Source organism: Mustela erminea, chromosome 19 (genome assembly GCF_009829155.1).
Source record: "Mustela erminea isolate mMusErm1 chromosome 19, mMusErm1.Pri, whole genome shotgun sequence".
Lineage (NCBI taxonomy): Eukaryota > Metazoa > Chordata > Mammalia > Carnivora > Mustelidae > Mustela > Mustela erminea.
In genome coordinates, this window is record NC_045632.1 from 46,741,616 (window position 1) to 46,757,499 (window position 15,884).

The 15,884-nt window shown below is 39.4% G+C and overlaps 1 protein-coding gene across 2 annotated transcripts in view; it reads left to right on the forward strand.

Moving 5' to 3' along the window:
* Nucleotides 1–15,884, forward strand: part of PMFBP1 (polyamine modulated factor 1 binding protein 1) — a 164,378-nt gene that overhangs the window by 128,036 nt on the left and 20,458 nt on the right. For both annotated transcript variants that reach the window (XM_032323522.1, XM_032323523.1), the window contains 6 exons: nucleotides 2,636–2,878; nucleotides 5,873–6,094; nucleotides 12,330–12,500; nucleotides 13,490–13,600; nucleotides 14,394–14,520; nucleotides 14,622–14,779. In XM_032323522.1, coding sequence (XP_032179413.1) covers nucleotides 2,636–2,878; nucleotides 5,873–6,094; nucleotides 12,330–12,500; nucleotides 13,490–13,600; nucleotides 14,394–14,520; nucleotides 14,622–14,779 — 1,032 coding nt within the window. The remainder of the gene's footprint in view (nucleotides 1–2,635; nucleotides 2,879–5,872; nucleotides 6,095–12,329; nucleotides 12,501–13,489; nucleotides 13,601–14,393; nucleotides 14,521–14,621; nucleotides 14,780–15,884) is intronic.

Sequence of the window (15,884 nt, forward strand, 5' to 3'; positions counted from 1 at the left end):
CCTTTGCCCCCCTACAGCTGCCTTTCAGTAGCATAGCCGGTGTGTACTTTGTAACACCTAAAGGACATCATTTCACTTGTCTGTTCACTCCCCTCCAATGTCCTTTTACCTCACTGAAAGGAGAAGTTCAGTTCTTTAGAATGGCCTACATGGCCCTAAAGGAGTTGAGCTCCCTTTCTGTGCTCCCCTCATCTGGCACCACTCTCCCCTTTCCTCTCTCCGCTCCAGCCAGAATAACGTGGCTCCTCAGACAAGACCAGGCCCCTCACACCCCCCACGCCCTAGCACTTGCTGTTATCTCTCCCAGGAAGGTTCCTGCTATGGATCCCCACCAGGCTCCTTCCCTGCCTCCTTCAAGTCTTTGCCCGAATGTCATCTTCTCAATGTGGTCCCATGAAAATACTTAATTCAGTATTACAGCTGCCTCCATGCAAGCATTCTTCATCTCTTTCCCCTGCTTTACGCTCCTCCATAGCACTTTTTCCTTTTAATTTGCTACATAATTATTTAACTTGCTGCCTCCCCCCTCCGCATAGATACAAACTCATGAAGGCAAGGATTCTGTCTGTTTTATATACTTCTATATCCCCATTACCTACTACAGTGCTTGACACATACTAGGGGCACCATAATATTTGCTAAACAAATTAATTAAAGGAAAATATCCCAGGGGCCCCTGGGTGGCTCAGTGGGTTAAAGCCTCTGCCTTCGGCTCAGGTCATGATTCCAGGGTCTTGGGATCGAGCCCCGCATTGGGCTGTCTGCTCATCAGGGAGCCTGCTTCCTCCTCTCTCTCTGCCTGCCTCTCTGCCTACTGTGATCTCTCTCTGTCAAATAAATAAATTAAAAAATAAAGGAAAATATCCCATCCATACATGGCTACTATGTTAATCCTCATAGCCGCAATATTCATGATAGCCAAAAACTGAAACAATCCAAGTGTTCATCAGCTGGTGAACAGATAAACAAAATATGGTATATTCGTACTATTCAGTAATAAAAAAGAAGAAAATACTGATTCTTGCTATAGCTTGGATGAACCTTAAAACATTATGCTAAGTGAAAGAAGCCAGACACAAAAGATGACATATTATACAATTCAATTTATATGATATGTCTGGAAAGGGCAAATCCATAGAGGCAGAAAGACTCTAAGAGATTAGTGGTTGCCTGGAGCTGGGGTAGGAACAAGAGTGACAAATGGGCAAGATGGAATTTTTTGAGGTTATGGAAAAGTTCTAAAACCAGTTTCTAACAATGGTTGCACAACTCCATAAATTTTCTATAAATCATTGAACAATATACTTAGAGTGGTTCAATTTTGTGATATACAAATTTACTTCACTAAAACTGTTAAAAAAAAAAAGTTAATTTTTAGAAAGTTTGAAAGTACTCTGTTAATGAGGCCAAGGCCACAAGTTCCAATTTTGGGGAACCAGTGAGATTGCCTAGTCTCTATTTAATTTCCTACTTTCCTTCAATACCTAACTATATATAAACCTTTAGTCTAGGTCCTATAGAAGCAGACATGGCCCCTGCCCTCCCAGGGCTTATAATCTAATAGAAGATAAGATACACAGAGGTCACTATAATGCAAAGCAGAATGTGAAATGCCATAGTAAAGACATGCCAATAAAGTCTATGGTATTGGTGCAAAGATGGCTTTGCAGGGAAAAGAGGAAGGAGAGCAAAAATTGGACAGGATTTTACATAATAGGTAGGAGGATTATAAACAGAGAAGGGAGTTAAGGAATGCCCATGGGCCACCCTCTTCATCCACCTCTCTTTCACATGTCATCAGAGATTATTGGGCAAGAAAATATAGGAACTTCAGTGCAAAGACCTCGCCTGTACTGAAATAAACAACTCAGGGATGTATCCTACCCACAGCGTACCTGATACAAAGTAGGTGCTCAACATATGTTTATTGAGTGAATGAATGAAAATATAAGATGGGTCTAGCAGCATTTCAACCTGATTGTGGATTGGCAGGAAGAGATCTCCCTGTTTCTCTCTCTCTTTCTCTCTCTCTCTCTCTCTCTCTCTCACACACACACACACACACAGCATCTATAAGGTCACATCTTCCTTCAGGAGGAGACAACAGAGTCAATGTGCCTGAATAATCTCTGCCTCCCATTGGCCAGCACTCCAGAAAGCTGTTTCCCCAAGAGCCCACCCAAGAGTTTGCCCTTTTATCTGAGTGTAAATCAATTTTAGCCCAAAAACTGAACAGAATTCCATTGTGTTCTAGATCAATTGGGTTATCTTTAAATGTGAAGACAAAAAAAAAAATCACATTATTGTGTGTATTTTTATGTTACTTTCTAGGTCCTTTAGGTGTATGTTTTTTCTTCTGGCCTGAGTAATATGAGTGTATAAACTTTTAACCTCTAACTCGTAGGAAAGAAGTAGGATTTTTTTTCTTCTTTCAAGTCCTCCTTATAGGATAGAAATACAAAATGATGTTTCAGCGTAGATAGAGTGAAAGGTTTACCAAATGCGTGTGGATGAAAGGACGGAGAGATGGATGTCAATGGTGGAACAAATGAAAAAAAATCAAAGAATGAATGTATTCTTTGACAAAATGACAACCTAAAGGTATTTCTCCCGATATATTCTATCTCAATTGCAGAATAAGAAACAAGCATTAGCATTCCAGGAGTCGCGGATGGAGTTTGAGCCCAGTAAACAGTGCCATCTGAGACAACTCCAACAACTCAAGAAAAAATTGCTAGCCCTTCAGCAAGAACTGGAGTTCCGCACAGAGGAGCTGCAGACTTCTTACTGTTCCCTCCTGCAGTATCAGTCTGTCCTAGAGAAGCAGACTTCTGACCTGGTTCTTCTCCACCATCACTGCAAACTGAAAGAAGATGAGGTATAGATAGAATAACTATGGAAATGTCTCCTGAGCCCAGGTACCCACTGAAATCAGGCCATACCTACTAGAAAGCAGACACTGGCCTTACAGGAGAGAGCTTCTCAACATCTTGAGCAGGTTTTATCAACTTCCCCTCTTTAACTCTTAATCTTATTGAAGCTGAACAGAGAAAACTAAAGAAAATGGCATAATTGGGTGAGAGCTCCGGTATCAGTGTACCTGGGACATGTGATGTGATGTGTGTGTGTTGGGGGGGGGTATTGCTTATAGGTCCATCATTTCCATCCTATTATCATTGCAATTTAAATGCAAAAGACTCTAGGTCTCTGAGGGTTATAAAAAACGTATAAAGTCTATTAAATGAACCATTTTTAGAAAAACCAGATTTTGATAATATAAAAATTCCTAGCATTTGGATAGCTGATAAGATAACCAGACATTGAGTCTGAGTCAATCACTGAGAGTACCAGATTGGTCATTTTTTTTCAGGCTGGAGTTTTAGATCATATAGACTCAAGTATATTCTGAACATTCATTTCCATTCATGTCCCAAGATAGTATTTTTTTTAAACCAGAAAGAGAATCCTTGTGGAATTCCGAGTAAATTCCAAAGACCAAAACTATAGAATTTAAACCAGTTGAGCAATGGTAGCACTAGCAGCAGTGAAACTATGGGCTCTAAGGAGTGAGACAGACAGCTTCCCTGAGCATTTTCTTCTTTGCCTTTAGAGATAAAATTCCAAGGACTGTCCAAGATGGTGCTGTTGCTTAAGGAGTAATTCCAGGGGCTTTTTGAGGACTTACAGAATGTAGAATTTTTTAAAAAGGGAATGTTATGAGAATTTGCTGAAAAGGATTGGAAGGGAAAGAAACAGAGAAAAGCTATCCTACAAAGTATAATTGAGGGCAAAGTCTATGAACATAAACCATAGTTAAATAAAACTAAAGCAGGGTTGGGCTAAAACTGACCAGTTCTTAAAACAAGAGTCCAGCTTGGATAGAGCAACCCTGAATTAGCTTGTATTCCATTTGGCTGCATGTAACAGAAAACCCCAAGGTAATAGTGGCTTTAGATAGTTTATTTCTCTGACATATAGAAGAAGGATGGAGATAGGTGGTCTAGGAATGTTACAGGAACTGCATGTGTCATCAAGTACCTAGGGTCCTCCCTTTTCGGTCTACCATCATCAGTTCAAAACTTCCATTTTCTAGATCTCCTAAGGTGGCTGCTAGAGCTCCAGCCATCACTTATTGTTCCAAATAGGATAGGGCAGGGAAGGAGGTGGGGGGAAAAAAAGACACGCTCTTCTCTTTTAAGGACACTTTTCAGAAGTCCCACACAATACTTTCATTTATGTATCGTTGGCCAGAGTTAGTCACGTGGCTTACAGCTAGTTCTTAGGAAGCCAAGGAAATGTATTTCAGTGACATGCACTGCTGTCCCAAATGAAGTCAAGTCTCAACTACTAAGGAGGAGGGGGATAATTGATGTGGGATCTGGTAAATAGCAGTCACTGAAAATGATCTCAAGCTGGGAAAACATTGGAAAAAATTACTCTAGGCATTCTGCCAATTTTCCCCAAATACTTGGTTGCACAGCAGCATCAGGCTTCTGTGTAAGGCTGAATTTCCCAACAGCAGAGCCTAAGACAAGTCGATGAATGTAAAGTAGTCAATTCAAGAGGTGATCCCAGAGAGAGAGTGGAGAAGTGAGTCAAAGAAAGACAGGAACCCTATAAAGAAAATCAGTATTAAGATCACTACCATGGGCACCTCGGATTCAGCCCCTCTGGAGAACTGGGGGAGGTAGTGTAGAGCATGCCTCACAGTGATCCCAACTCACCACCCAGTCATTGCTTGAAGGCTGCTCCTGGGGGTATTAACTCCCCCATACTGGTAACCTGCCTTGTCTTGCTCCTCTGCGGGAGTGGGCTCCTGAGGCCAGAGCATCCCTCAGGCAAAGAGTTGAAGATGCTTGTGGTTGGAATGGGTTTAGCATTCAAAGGAACGGTGAATGCCTTCAGAATGTGAGAGAGTCACTGATAGCTTCTGTTATAAACATTTGAATATAAAATATTCTTTCTGTCTTCCCCTTTTCTGATCAACACCTCGAACTAAATGACCTCTTCCTACGAGGAACTTCAGATGGCAGGCAGCAAGCATAATTAGCTTAGAACCGATGGAACGAGTTCTATCCAATTCAACAGTGAACTATTTGAACCAAAATGAAACGTTCCTGATGACTCTCCTGCTCTTAACTCCTTCAGTACATGTAAATCTGGCCATTCGGTTGACCATAGTGAGCTATATATAGTTATTTGCCGATTATAAATCATACCTCCCCCAAATTAAAGAGTTTGTAAACTCTTTGAGGGAGGAGCCTGTGTCTAATAGGTATATATCCTCCAGCACACCAAGACATTGTTTAAGAGCGCTCAATAAATAACTGTCTGTTGTCAACTAATCAATCGATTAGCTGAAGATTGGGAAGAGAACACAGGCTAAATAAGAACCATCCAAGTCCCAGAGGAACTTGGGGTTGTTCCCCCTCAATCTCTTAGGAACTTGCTGTGTGCACGAGGGGCTCCACATTTTCTAAATTAGATCTCTAGAGAATACCTAGGAAGGAAAGAACGTGGGCATTTCAAGCCTTTAAAAAAAAAAAATGGAGCTATACAGACTCATTCCCGCTAAGCAACTAACAAGTCCTTATTGACTTTTTCACTGCATGCCAGACAGATGCGAAATAGACAGTGGTCCCCGCCTTCAGGAAGCTTACCGTCCGAATCGGACGATCTTTATGTTTTAATTTCTAATCATTAACATTCTGATATTATATATTGTAGCTTTTACATCTGTGCTGGGCCTATTCCGTACTTCTAGGTTTCTAATGAAGACCTAAGACTCCTCTGCGTGGGGTCCTTGTAGCCATACCCTTTCCTCATTCGATGTTTCCATGAGTTCAATGCGGTTTCATTCCTTTACCAACAGGTGATTCTCTATGAGGAGGAAATGGGGAATCATACTGAGAACACGGGCGAGAAGCTTCATTTGGCCCAGGAACAACTTGCTTTGGCCGGGGACAAGATCATCTCCCTAGAAAGGAGTTTAAGCCTCTACAGGGATAAATACCAGACTTCCCTGAGCAACATCGAGTTACTGGAGTGCCAAGTGAAGATGTTGGAGGGGGAGCTCAGCGGGATCGTCGGTCAGGTAAGGCCTAACACCAGGCCACTCTGCCTAGGAGCTCCAGCAAGTGGACCTGCTCCCAGGTGGTCACCGGGTAACAGTCCCTGCTTTCTCTGAGGGAAACCCAAACCTCCAACCAGATGTCGTTCCTTCCCTTGAACTTTGTAGCCCCCAGCTTTCAACTTCCAACCTTCACATCTCCTTTAAGATTCCTCCCTAAGAATTTTGAGGCTCCTTAATATAAAGTGCTACCACTTCAAATAAGGCAAAAATCAAAATACCAAATGGACTCTCCAATCTTCCATGTTCTCATGAGGTTCTGGCTGGGGGGCTCTTCTCGGTCACAGGACTCATGCAAACCATGACTTCAGGATCAAACAGGAGGTGAAGTCCATGAAAGGTAACAAAAGCAGAGAAAAAATGCCTGAATCTTTTTTTTTCTTTTAATTGCTTTTTTTAATTACAGAAGTAATATAACAATGTAGGTTCCCTAGACAGAATCACAGAAATTAAATGTAAAAGTCTGCTTTCAGCCTCCTCTACCCTACTTTCTTCCCTTTAGATAATCATTTGAATAATCTGTTGGGAATCTTCCTCAGTCTTTTATTATACAGTTACATATATAAATGGTTAGGGTTTTCTTATTACATAAATGGGTCATTTTATAAATATGGTTCTATACCTTGCTTTTTAAATATATATCTTGACAATTTTAGTAACTACCTTGTATTCTATGGTATGACTATACCATCTGCTGACCTATTTTGTCTATTACAAACAAGATGTAATGGACATCTTTATTCCTACGGGAGAATTTCCTGAAGCGGGATTGCTGGGTCAAGGAATACATTTATTTTAATGTCAAAAGATACTTCTAAATTGAATGAAAGATACTTCTACCGGTTTACACTTTTACCAATAATAATTAAGGGAACTTGCTTCCCCACACTCACATGGTATGTTTTTAGTCATTTTAAGTTGTGCTAAACTGATGCATGGGGAAAAAAAAAAAAAACAAAAAACACACACAAAAAACAAGTTTCCTCATTACAGTTTTCATTTCCTTTCATTCTAACAGTTGTGGGTTGGGTTCCCCCAGGAAGCAGACTCTGACACAGATTGACATGCAGTACATTTTTTAGAGAGAGAGCCCTTGGTATCAATACCTGTGAAAAGAAGGAGAAGGAAGCAGGGAGCAGAGGGAGAAATTGAGCTGTAATGCAGTCCCAACAAAGGCCTCAGCCAGTCCTTGTGGAAGCTCTGGGGGCTGGATGGACATACAAAGGGGTCCCAAATTAGGGAGAAGGGAGCTGGCCTTCTTCCTCCGTGTTGATCAGTTATGGATGTGATCTGCCCTTAGGGAGAGGCATGACTTGGAGCAGAGCAGTTTTCTTCAGCCCAGGCAATCCCCAGAAAGGGCTGAGAGCTGAGGGTTGTCTTGGGAAGCCCTCCCAGCAGCTGGGGGAGTAAGTCCTTCATTGCTGAAGGGGACACATCACAGTGCCCCCCACACTAACAAAGTATTGAGCACTGTTCATGAGTGTATCAGTCAGGTGGATTTCGGCTTGAATGAATTACTTGTTTAAATCCTTAACCAGTTTTTATATTGGGTATTTAGTGTTTTTTGTATTGACTTATAGGAGTGTCTTAATTAATATTACAGGTAATAATGCTTTACTACGTATGTTACAGGTATCTTCTCCCAGTTTGTAACTTTTCATTTTACTTTATTAATGGTATTTGTCACCATCCAGAAGTTTTTTAACTTTTTTTTTTAAAGATTTTATTTATTTGACAGAGAGATCACAAGTAGGCAGAGAGGCAGGCAGAGAGAGAGAGAGGAGGAAGCAGGCTCCCCGCTGAGCAGAGAGCCCGATGCGGGACTCGATCCCAGGACCCTGAGATCATGACCTGAGCCAAAGGCAGGCGGCTTAACCCACTGAGCCACCCAGGTGCCCCAGAAATTTTTTAATTTTTATGGAGTTAAGTCTTTCAGTCCTCCTTTATAGATTTTGAGGGCTTTTTCCTTTTTTTTTTTAAGATTGATTTATGTATTTGAGAGAGAAAGAGAGCAGGAGAGGGCCAAAGGCAAAGGCAGAGGGAGAGAATCCCAATCAGACTCCCCACTGAGCACAGAGCCTGACAGCTGGATCTCATGACCTCAAGATCATGACCCAAACCAATATCAAGAGTCAGACAGCCAACCGACTGAACTACCCAGGGGCCCTTAGGTTTTATTTCTTGCTTAGGAAGGCCTTCTCTACCCCCCAAGATTACAAAAGTTTACCTCATTTTTTTAGCACTTTTATATTTTGGTATTTCTACATTTTTATCTTTAGTCCATTTGGAATTGATATGGATGGATGAATAGATAGATTAGATAGTCAGATGATAGATGATAGCTAGATAGATAGATAGCCTATATATATATGTAGATATATAGCTATAGATACACATAATTTATGTTTACCAAAAGGTGTCTCCAGCAGTCCCACTTCTATTTGTTGAACACTTTCCCCGCTGATTTGAATTGCCAACTCAGTATATATGCTGATCCCCATGTACATGTGGTTCTTTCTGAACTCTCTTCTTTTGATCTATTTGCCAGTTTTTGCACCAAGATCACAGTTTTTAGTGACTTTAACTGATAGGTTTTGATAGCTCCTTCAAAGTAGGTCCTCCTTCCCTGTTCTTGACTTCCAAATATTTCTTGGCGAAATTTAGATTTATGTTCATTTACTTTCAAATTATATATTAATTTGGGGGAATTAGCATATTCTATGGGACATGACATGCTTCTACTTTTATTTAAGTTTTCTTAGGCACCCTTTAATAGGATTTTATACTTTTCTTTATAGATTTCACATATTTCTTGCTAAGTTTACTCCTAGATATGTTATAGTTGTTACTGATTTTGTGAATGAGATTGTATACATTTAATTTTATTAACTATTTCTGAGGTATAGGAAAACTCTTGTTCAATCACCTTATTAAGCTCTCTGACCAGATTTTCAGTGGACTGCTTGGTATTTCTAAATTGCTTTCCTTCTCAATAATCATACAACTTATTTTGCATCTTATTGCATTGACCAGGACACCCCAGAACAATGCTGAATTATAACATCCTTGCCTTGTTTCTCATTTTAAAGCAAATGGTTCTATTATTTCACTAATAAGTATGTTTGTTCTTGGATGCTTGTTATTACTCTCTTTCAAGTGGAAGCGTGACTGTCTATATGTAGTTCATTGAGAATTTTTGTCAGGAATGAATGTTCAACTTCATCAGATGTTTTTGTTAGCAGCTATCAAGGTTGTCATAGAGGTTTTCCCTTTAATGAAGTGAATTACATTAATAGATTTTCATTTATAGGACAATCTCTATGTTCCTGAAATTAACTTTACTTGATTGTGATATATTATTTTATTTTATTTATTATTTTACTTTATTTTAATAATAACAATATATCATTATATTACAATAAACTGTTATACTAAATTGCTTAAAGTTTTATTTTTTGTATCTTTTTTTCAGAAATGAGATTAGTTTGCTTACTCAAATCCTTGTGCTCTCATCTCGTATTGGTTTCTGGATTATGCTTCCCTAAGATAAATGAGTTAGAAGGTTTTTATTTCTCTTTTAATCTCTGAAACTGTTTATATAACATATAAAGTATGCATTTCTTTAAGATTACAAATAAAACCAATTTTTAATCATTACTTAAGCAATATACTCCAACACTTCTAAATTCTTGGACTTTTGTTTATTCATTCTTCCAGAAACAATTGTGAGTGGCTAGGTTTCTCAGTATTTACATGTCTGAAAAAGATCATGTCTTCATTCCTAATTGCTAGTTTGGCTGGGTATATAAACTTTCAGGAACACCTTCCTTTAACTCTTTGAAATTATTGCTACATTGTCTTGTACCATCCAGTATTAAAGAGGAATTGTTAGATTTTGATGTTTCTCATTTTTGTAAGTTGCCAGTTTTATTTCTTGGAATTCTGGAGGGTTTTAGACTCAAGGTTTCTTAGTTTATTTTTTATTAAGCCTCTCAACATTTAACCGACACTTTTAATCTGAAGATCGATAATTTCTTCAACCCAGGGAATTTTTCTTCTATTACTTTAAAATTAATTTCTATTTTTCATCCTGTGGTATTAAAACATTGGACCTGTAAGGGCACCTGGGTGGCTCAGTTGGATAAGCATCTGCCTTCAGCTCAGGTCATGATCCCTGGGGTTGTGGGATTGAGCCCAGCGTTGGGCTCTCTGCTCAGCAGGGAGCCCTCTTCTCCCTCTTCCTCTGCTTACTTGTGCTCTCTCTTCCCTATCTTTATATCAAATAAATAAATAAAATCTTTTAAAAGAAGACATTGGACCTCTAGATATCATCTTCTTGTTCCTTAACTTTTCTGTCATTTTCCATTCTTTTGCCCACTTACACACTAACTTACTTATAAGAATATTATTTATGGTCAGTTTTAGATTTCTCTCTGACCCTTCTACAGCTTGCTCTGGGTAGCTTTCATGCTAAGTGAACATAAACTATTTCTAACTTTGCCTGGAAAAGCCCAATTAAGGACACAAGTTTAATGGGAAAGATCTACTCTCCAAACTGTAACTCTTTCCTCTTTTCTGGCTATCTAAATCAGTTCACTTCATTGTTGGTGCAGACCCATGTGCATGTAGTAACCCTCATACATGATTTCAGATGACCTAGAGAAAGACATTTTTAAAATTTTTTTATTAACATATAATGTGTTATTAGCCCCAGGTATACAGGTCTGTAAATTGCCAGTTTTACACACTTCACAGCACTCACCATAGCACATACCTTCCCCAGTGTCCATAACCCAACCACCCTCTCCCTACCTCCCTTCTCCCAGCAACCCTCAGTTTCTTTTGTGAGATTAAGAGTCTCTCATGGTTTTTCTCCCAAGAAAGACATTTTTTTTTTTTGAGAAAGAAATTTTTTAAACGGTTCTAGGAAAATGGGCATACTCATGCTAATGGGAATGTCAATTGGTATAATTTCTTGAAGGATAATGGTGTGCTATCTACCAAAATTTTAAATATGTCTTAGCAGTCCTACTTCATGAATTTTTTTAAAAGATTTTATTTATTTATTTGACAGAGAGAGATCACAAGTAGGCAGAGAGGCAGACAAAGAGAGAGGGGGAAGCAGGCTCCCTGCTGAGCAGAAAGCCTGATGCGGGGCTCAATCCCAGGACCCTGGGACTACAATCTGAGACAAAGGCAGCATCTTTAACCCACTGAGCCACCCAGGCACCCCCCCCACTTTAAGAATTTAATCCAAACATATACCAGAATAAGTACTCAAAGACTTACGTGCAAAAATATTCATTTCAACTTCATTTTAGAAAACAAACTTGGAAACAATTGATATTCCCATCAATAAGAAATTAGATAAACCCATTGAAAAGCAATTTAAAATAGCTAGAAGTACATATACTAACCTGGATATATTTCTAATACATCTTTTTGAGTGAAAAAGATCTATTTTTATATTTTAAAAGGCCAACATAATACCATCTGTATTCTACAAATTCCTTATTATGTATGTAAGTGTATAGATAAAGTTCTAGAAGTATGCGCACAAATTCTCATCTCTGGAAAATACAGCAAGTATGGGATTAAAGGTAGTTCAGTCAAAGAGAAATTTAGACTTGCCCACAATGTTATACTGTTTTAGATAGATCATATATATATTACTTGTGAAATTTGATATTAATTTTAAAAGAAAAATCAGATAAATATAAAAGTGACAATATGGAAAATATCCTAAATAAATTGTCAAGTGCAAACATAATGTTAGAATAGCGTTTTAGAAGAGTTTAATTTGTGCAGGGGAAAAAATAGAGGGTTATATACATATGTATATATATACATACATATATGTATATATATACATATATGCATATACAAAGATGCATAAAATATCTTTGGAAGGATACCCCCCAAAATGGTAACATAGACTGTCACAGAGGAGAGGACTTGAGTCATGGAGGGTCAAGAGGGAGGAAGACTAACTTTACAGTATATTCTCTTGTGAACTCTTTGAACTTTCAACCATGCATATGGACTTGTTAATTTTTTCTTTTAGTAAGAAAGCTGTGATTCACATATGTGAACGTGAACTTTCAGAATGTAGATCTAAGAGATTTTCCATGCACATGGCATTCTGAAGTTAACTCAAATAGTATGAACAAAACCAACTCATTATTTCCGAATATCCCAGGAGACTGAGAATAAGGGTGACCATTCAAAAGTGCGTATATACACATCTTCCTGCATGATTCAAGAGCATCAGGAGACCCTGAAACGACTGTCTGAAGTCTGGCAAAAGGTCTCTGAACAGGATGATCTAATCCAGGAACTTCGAAATAAATTAGCCTGCAGCAATGCTTTGGTAAGTGACTTCTAGAATATTTTTCTGAGAGACCAAAAATAAACCCATGAAGAAACAAAGGAGGGAAAAAGAGTCACCTAAAGTTATTTCTGTCAGCAAGATTGCTCAAATGTCTTATATAGACTTGCCCCTACCTTTTGTTCGTCATCTCTGTGGTTACATGCCCCCAAACCACACTAAGTTTGAGATTCTAAAGAGACTTCAAATCTATCACAACAACTTAAGTGCTCATCAATAGAGAAATGGTTGAATAGATTTTAAAAAAAAATGGTTAAAGAAACAGAAACATTCTACATATTGTAGAATGATATGCGGCCAAGAAAAAGGATTCAGCAGACTATAAGAATTAAATGGGGTTGTGAGCTATTGTTGAGAAAAGGTTGCAAAATCCCATGTAGAGTTCAATTCCACTTTCATTTTTTAAAGTCTTTGTTTATAATATAGAAGTACATACCGTAAATTGCCTATAGTGCTCACCACCCCTTACTAGAAATGAGAGTGGAGAGTAAGTGGAGAGATTTCACTTATTTTTTTGATGCTTGTGTTTTGTTTGAATTATTTTAAACCAAGAACAAAAATTTCATAATTTTTAATTTTCTTAAGTACATACACATCCATGCATTCCATAAAAACTTCCTTCTTTAATACTTGAATTTTGAATCCCATCCTCTGATAGATTAGATGTCTTTCCATCACAGCTTTTAGAGAACATTCTGCCTCATAAGCTGGAACACACAGAGGTTCAGGAAGGAGTCCAAAATGTGGCCACTGGCAGACTCAGACAAACCACTGTCTATGCCTTACTGAGACTTGATGTAAGATTGAGAACCTAATTCCTCCTCTGTTGCAACCCCACAGGAAGTTTGTGATGAATTACTTAGTATTATAACAAACTTGGGCTGAAAAAAAGAACACCCTGCCAAAAATCATACTAGTAATAATCACATTACATTGATCATTCAGCATAACTAACCCACACTCATTTGCAGGTTCTAGAGCGTGAAGAGGCTTTGATAAAATTACAAGCAGACTTTGCTTCCTATACAGCCACACACAGACATCCTCCTAGTTCCTCAGAAGATTGTGAAGACATTAAAAAGGTGGGAGAGCTTTTGCTTATTTGTGCCTGGGGGGTGTCAAGTTGCGTTGGGTTTGATTCTGGGTTTTCTTGCTTATTTTTTATTTTTATATCATATGTTTATATTTGTGTGAACTTGATTGGCCCTGCTACAAGCATCCTGTATGTAATATATGCCAAGTCCCAGTGAATGTGTCTGGCAGTATTCAGTTTTACAGCCAAAGTTTGGAACTGCACCTGTTTCTTCTATAGCACATATCAACTGTTAACATTTTCTACAGGTGACCACTTATGCTCTTTATCTGTCTCACCCCACTATGAAGTCAGTTCCATGGGGTCAAATATTTGTTTCTGTGTTTCTTATTCTATGGCCCTCAGCACCTAAGACAGTGCCTGGCGCATGATAGGTGTTCCATCAATGTCAGTTGTTGTAGGGCAGAAGGAATGGTGGCTTTTGTACACATTCTGCATGAAGGTGATAAGTCTGATGTATCCTTTTTAAATTTAATTTAATTTGTTTAATTGAGATACAATGGACATAGCCTAAAATTCACTATGTAAAGTATACAATTCATTGGTTTTAAAGCAGTCACAAGGTTGGGCAACCATCCCCACTGATTCCAGAATATTTTTACTACTCTGAAAAGAAACCCTGTATGCATGAGCAGTCATTCCCCCACTCCCTCCCTCAGTCCCTGGCACCTACTTCTCCCCTCTCTGTCTCTCTGGATTTGCCAAATCTGGACAGGTGGCATTTTAGAAAGCATTCTTGCCCCATGTGCTCATCCTGCCCTGGTCCTATCTTACCTGCCCAGATACTGAAGCACTTGCAGGAGCAGAAAGACAGCCAGTGCCTACATGTGGAGGAGTATCAGAACCTAGTGAAGGACTTGCGCATGGAGCTAGAGGCCGTGTCAGAGCAGAAGAAAAACATCATGAAGGGTAAACCCAGAGAGGGTGGGGTGTGGGGGGCAGCAGGGAGAGGCAGAAGGAAGCTGGAGCCCTCCTCTGAGTAAGGAGCACTCTGTCCCTTCCCGCCATAGACATGATGAAGCTGGAGCTGGACTTGCACGGGCTGCGGGAAGAGACATCTGCCCATATGGAGAGGAAGGATAAGGAGGTTTCCATCCTGCAAAGGCGGCTGCAGGAGCTACAGATGCAGTTCACAGAGACCCAGAAGCTGGGCTTGAAGAAAGACAAGGTAAGGCAAGAGGAGCTCTCTGGTTAGAACTGCCAACAGGACAGGTGTGAGGCCAGACCTGGTCCAGGGCAGGTTCTGGATCTCTGCACCCCATGGGATTACCTGGGGGAACAACACATGAGCATGAGACTGCAGGTGCTTTAGGCCCAGAGGCAGTTCTGAGCACTTCTTTGGGACCTCTCATAGCACATAATAAATAAATAAAATACCATTATCCAGGGACCTTCATAGATATGTTGACTCTACAAGAGGTACTTTCCCAGCCTGCAAGGTAGAGAGTTCGGGACACACTTGCATTGTTCTGTTATGCTTTTGTTTATGCTTGATCGTGGAAAGAAATGCTTTAAATATTGTGTAGTTCTTATTAAGAACTTTAAGTGAATTTCAGTGTATAAAATTACAAATACCTTATGAATATGCATACAGGCGTTTGAAAATATTAATGGAACTATGCCCTAGAAGATCTGTAGTTCTCAATATAAGTCAACGTCCTGGAAAAACCTAGGAATAGAAGTAAGGACAGAAATGTTGTAAAACCAATGCAAGCTTATACAGTCAGTGCACTTCCAACTCTACACTTCTATCAGAGATAGCAGAAATCATCCAACTGCTTGACTGGCTGGTCATTCAGGCTCCCAATTTGAAAGTGCAGGGGGGCATCCATTAGTCAAAATGGAAGTGTCTGGAAAGATGACCACACGCAGCCAGGAGTCTGGGTAAACAATTGAGTCATTCATATATTCATTCAACCTGTATTTTTGAGCTCCTGTGATATGCCAAGTACCACTCGAGGCATTAAGAATATAATAACACATGCAACATGCTTATTCCTCTGGAGCTCACATTCTAGTACAGAAAGACAGACAATAAAGAAATCACAAAACTAATATATAATGTAATGCCAGGTACTGATAAGTTCCTGTTTCACACAGGGTGGTCAGGGAAGGCCTCTGTGATAGGGTGACATTTTGGCAGAGATTTGAATGAAGTGAGGGAGCTACCCAGGCAGAGGTCTTCAGGAAAAATATTCCAAGCAGAGGGAGTAGCAAGGGCGAGAGTCCTCAGGTGGGAATCTGCTTAGAATATTCTAGGAGACAAGCTCAAA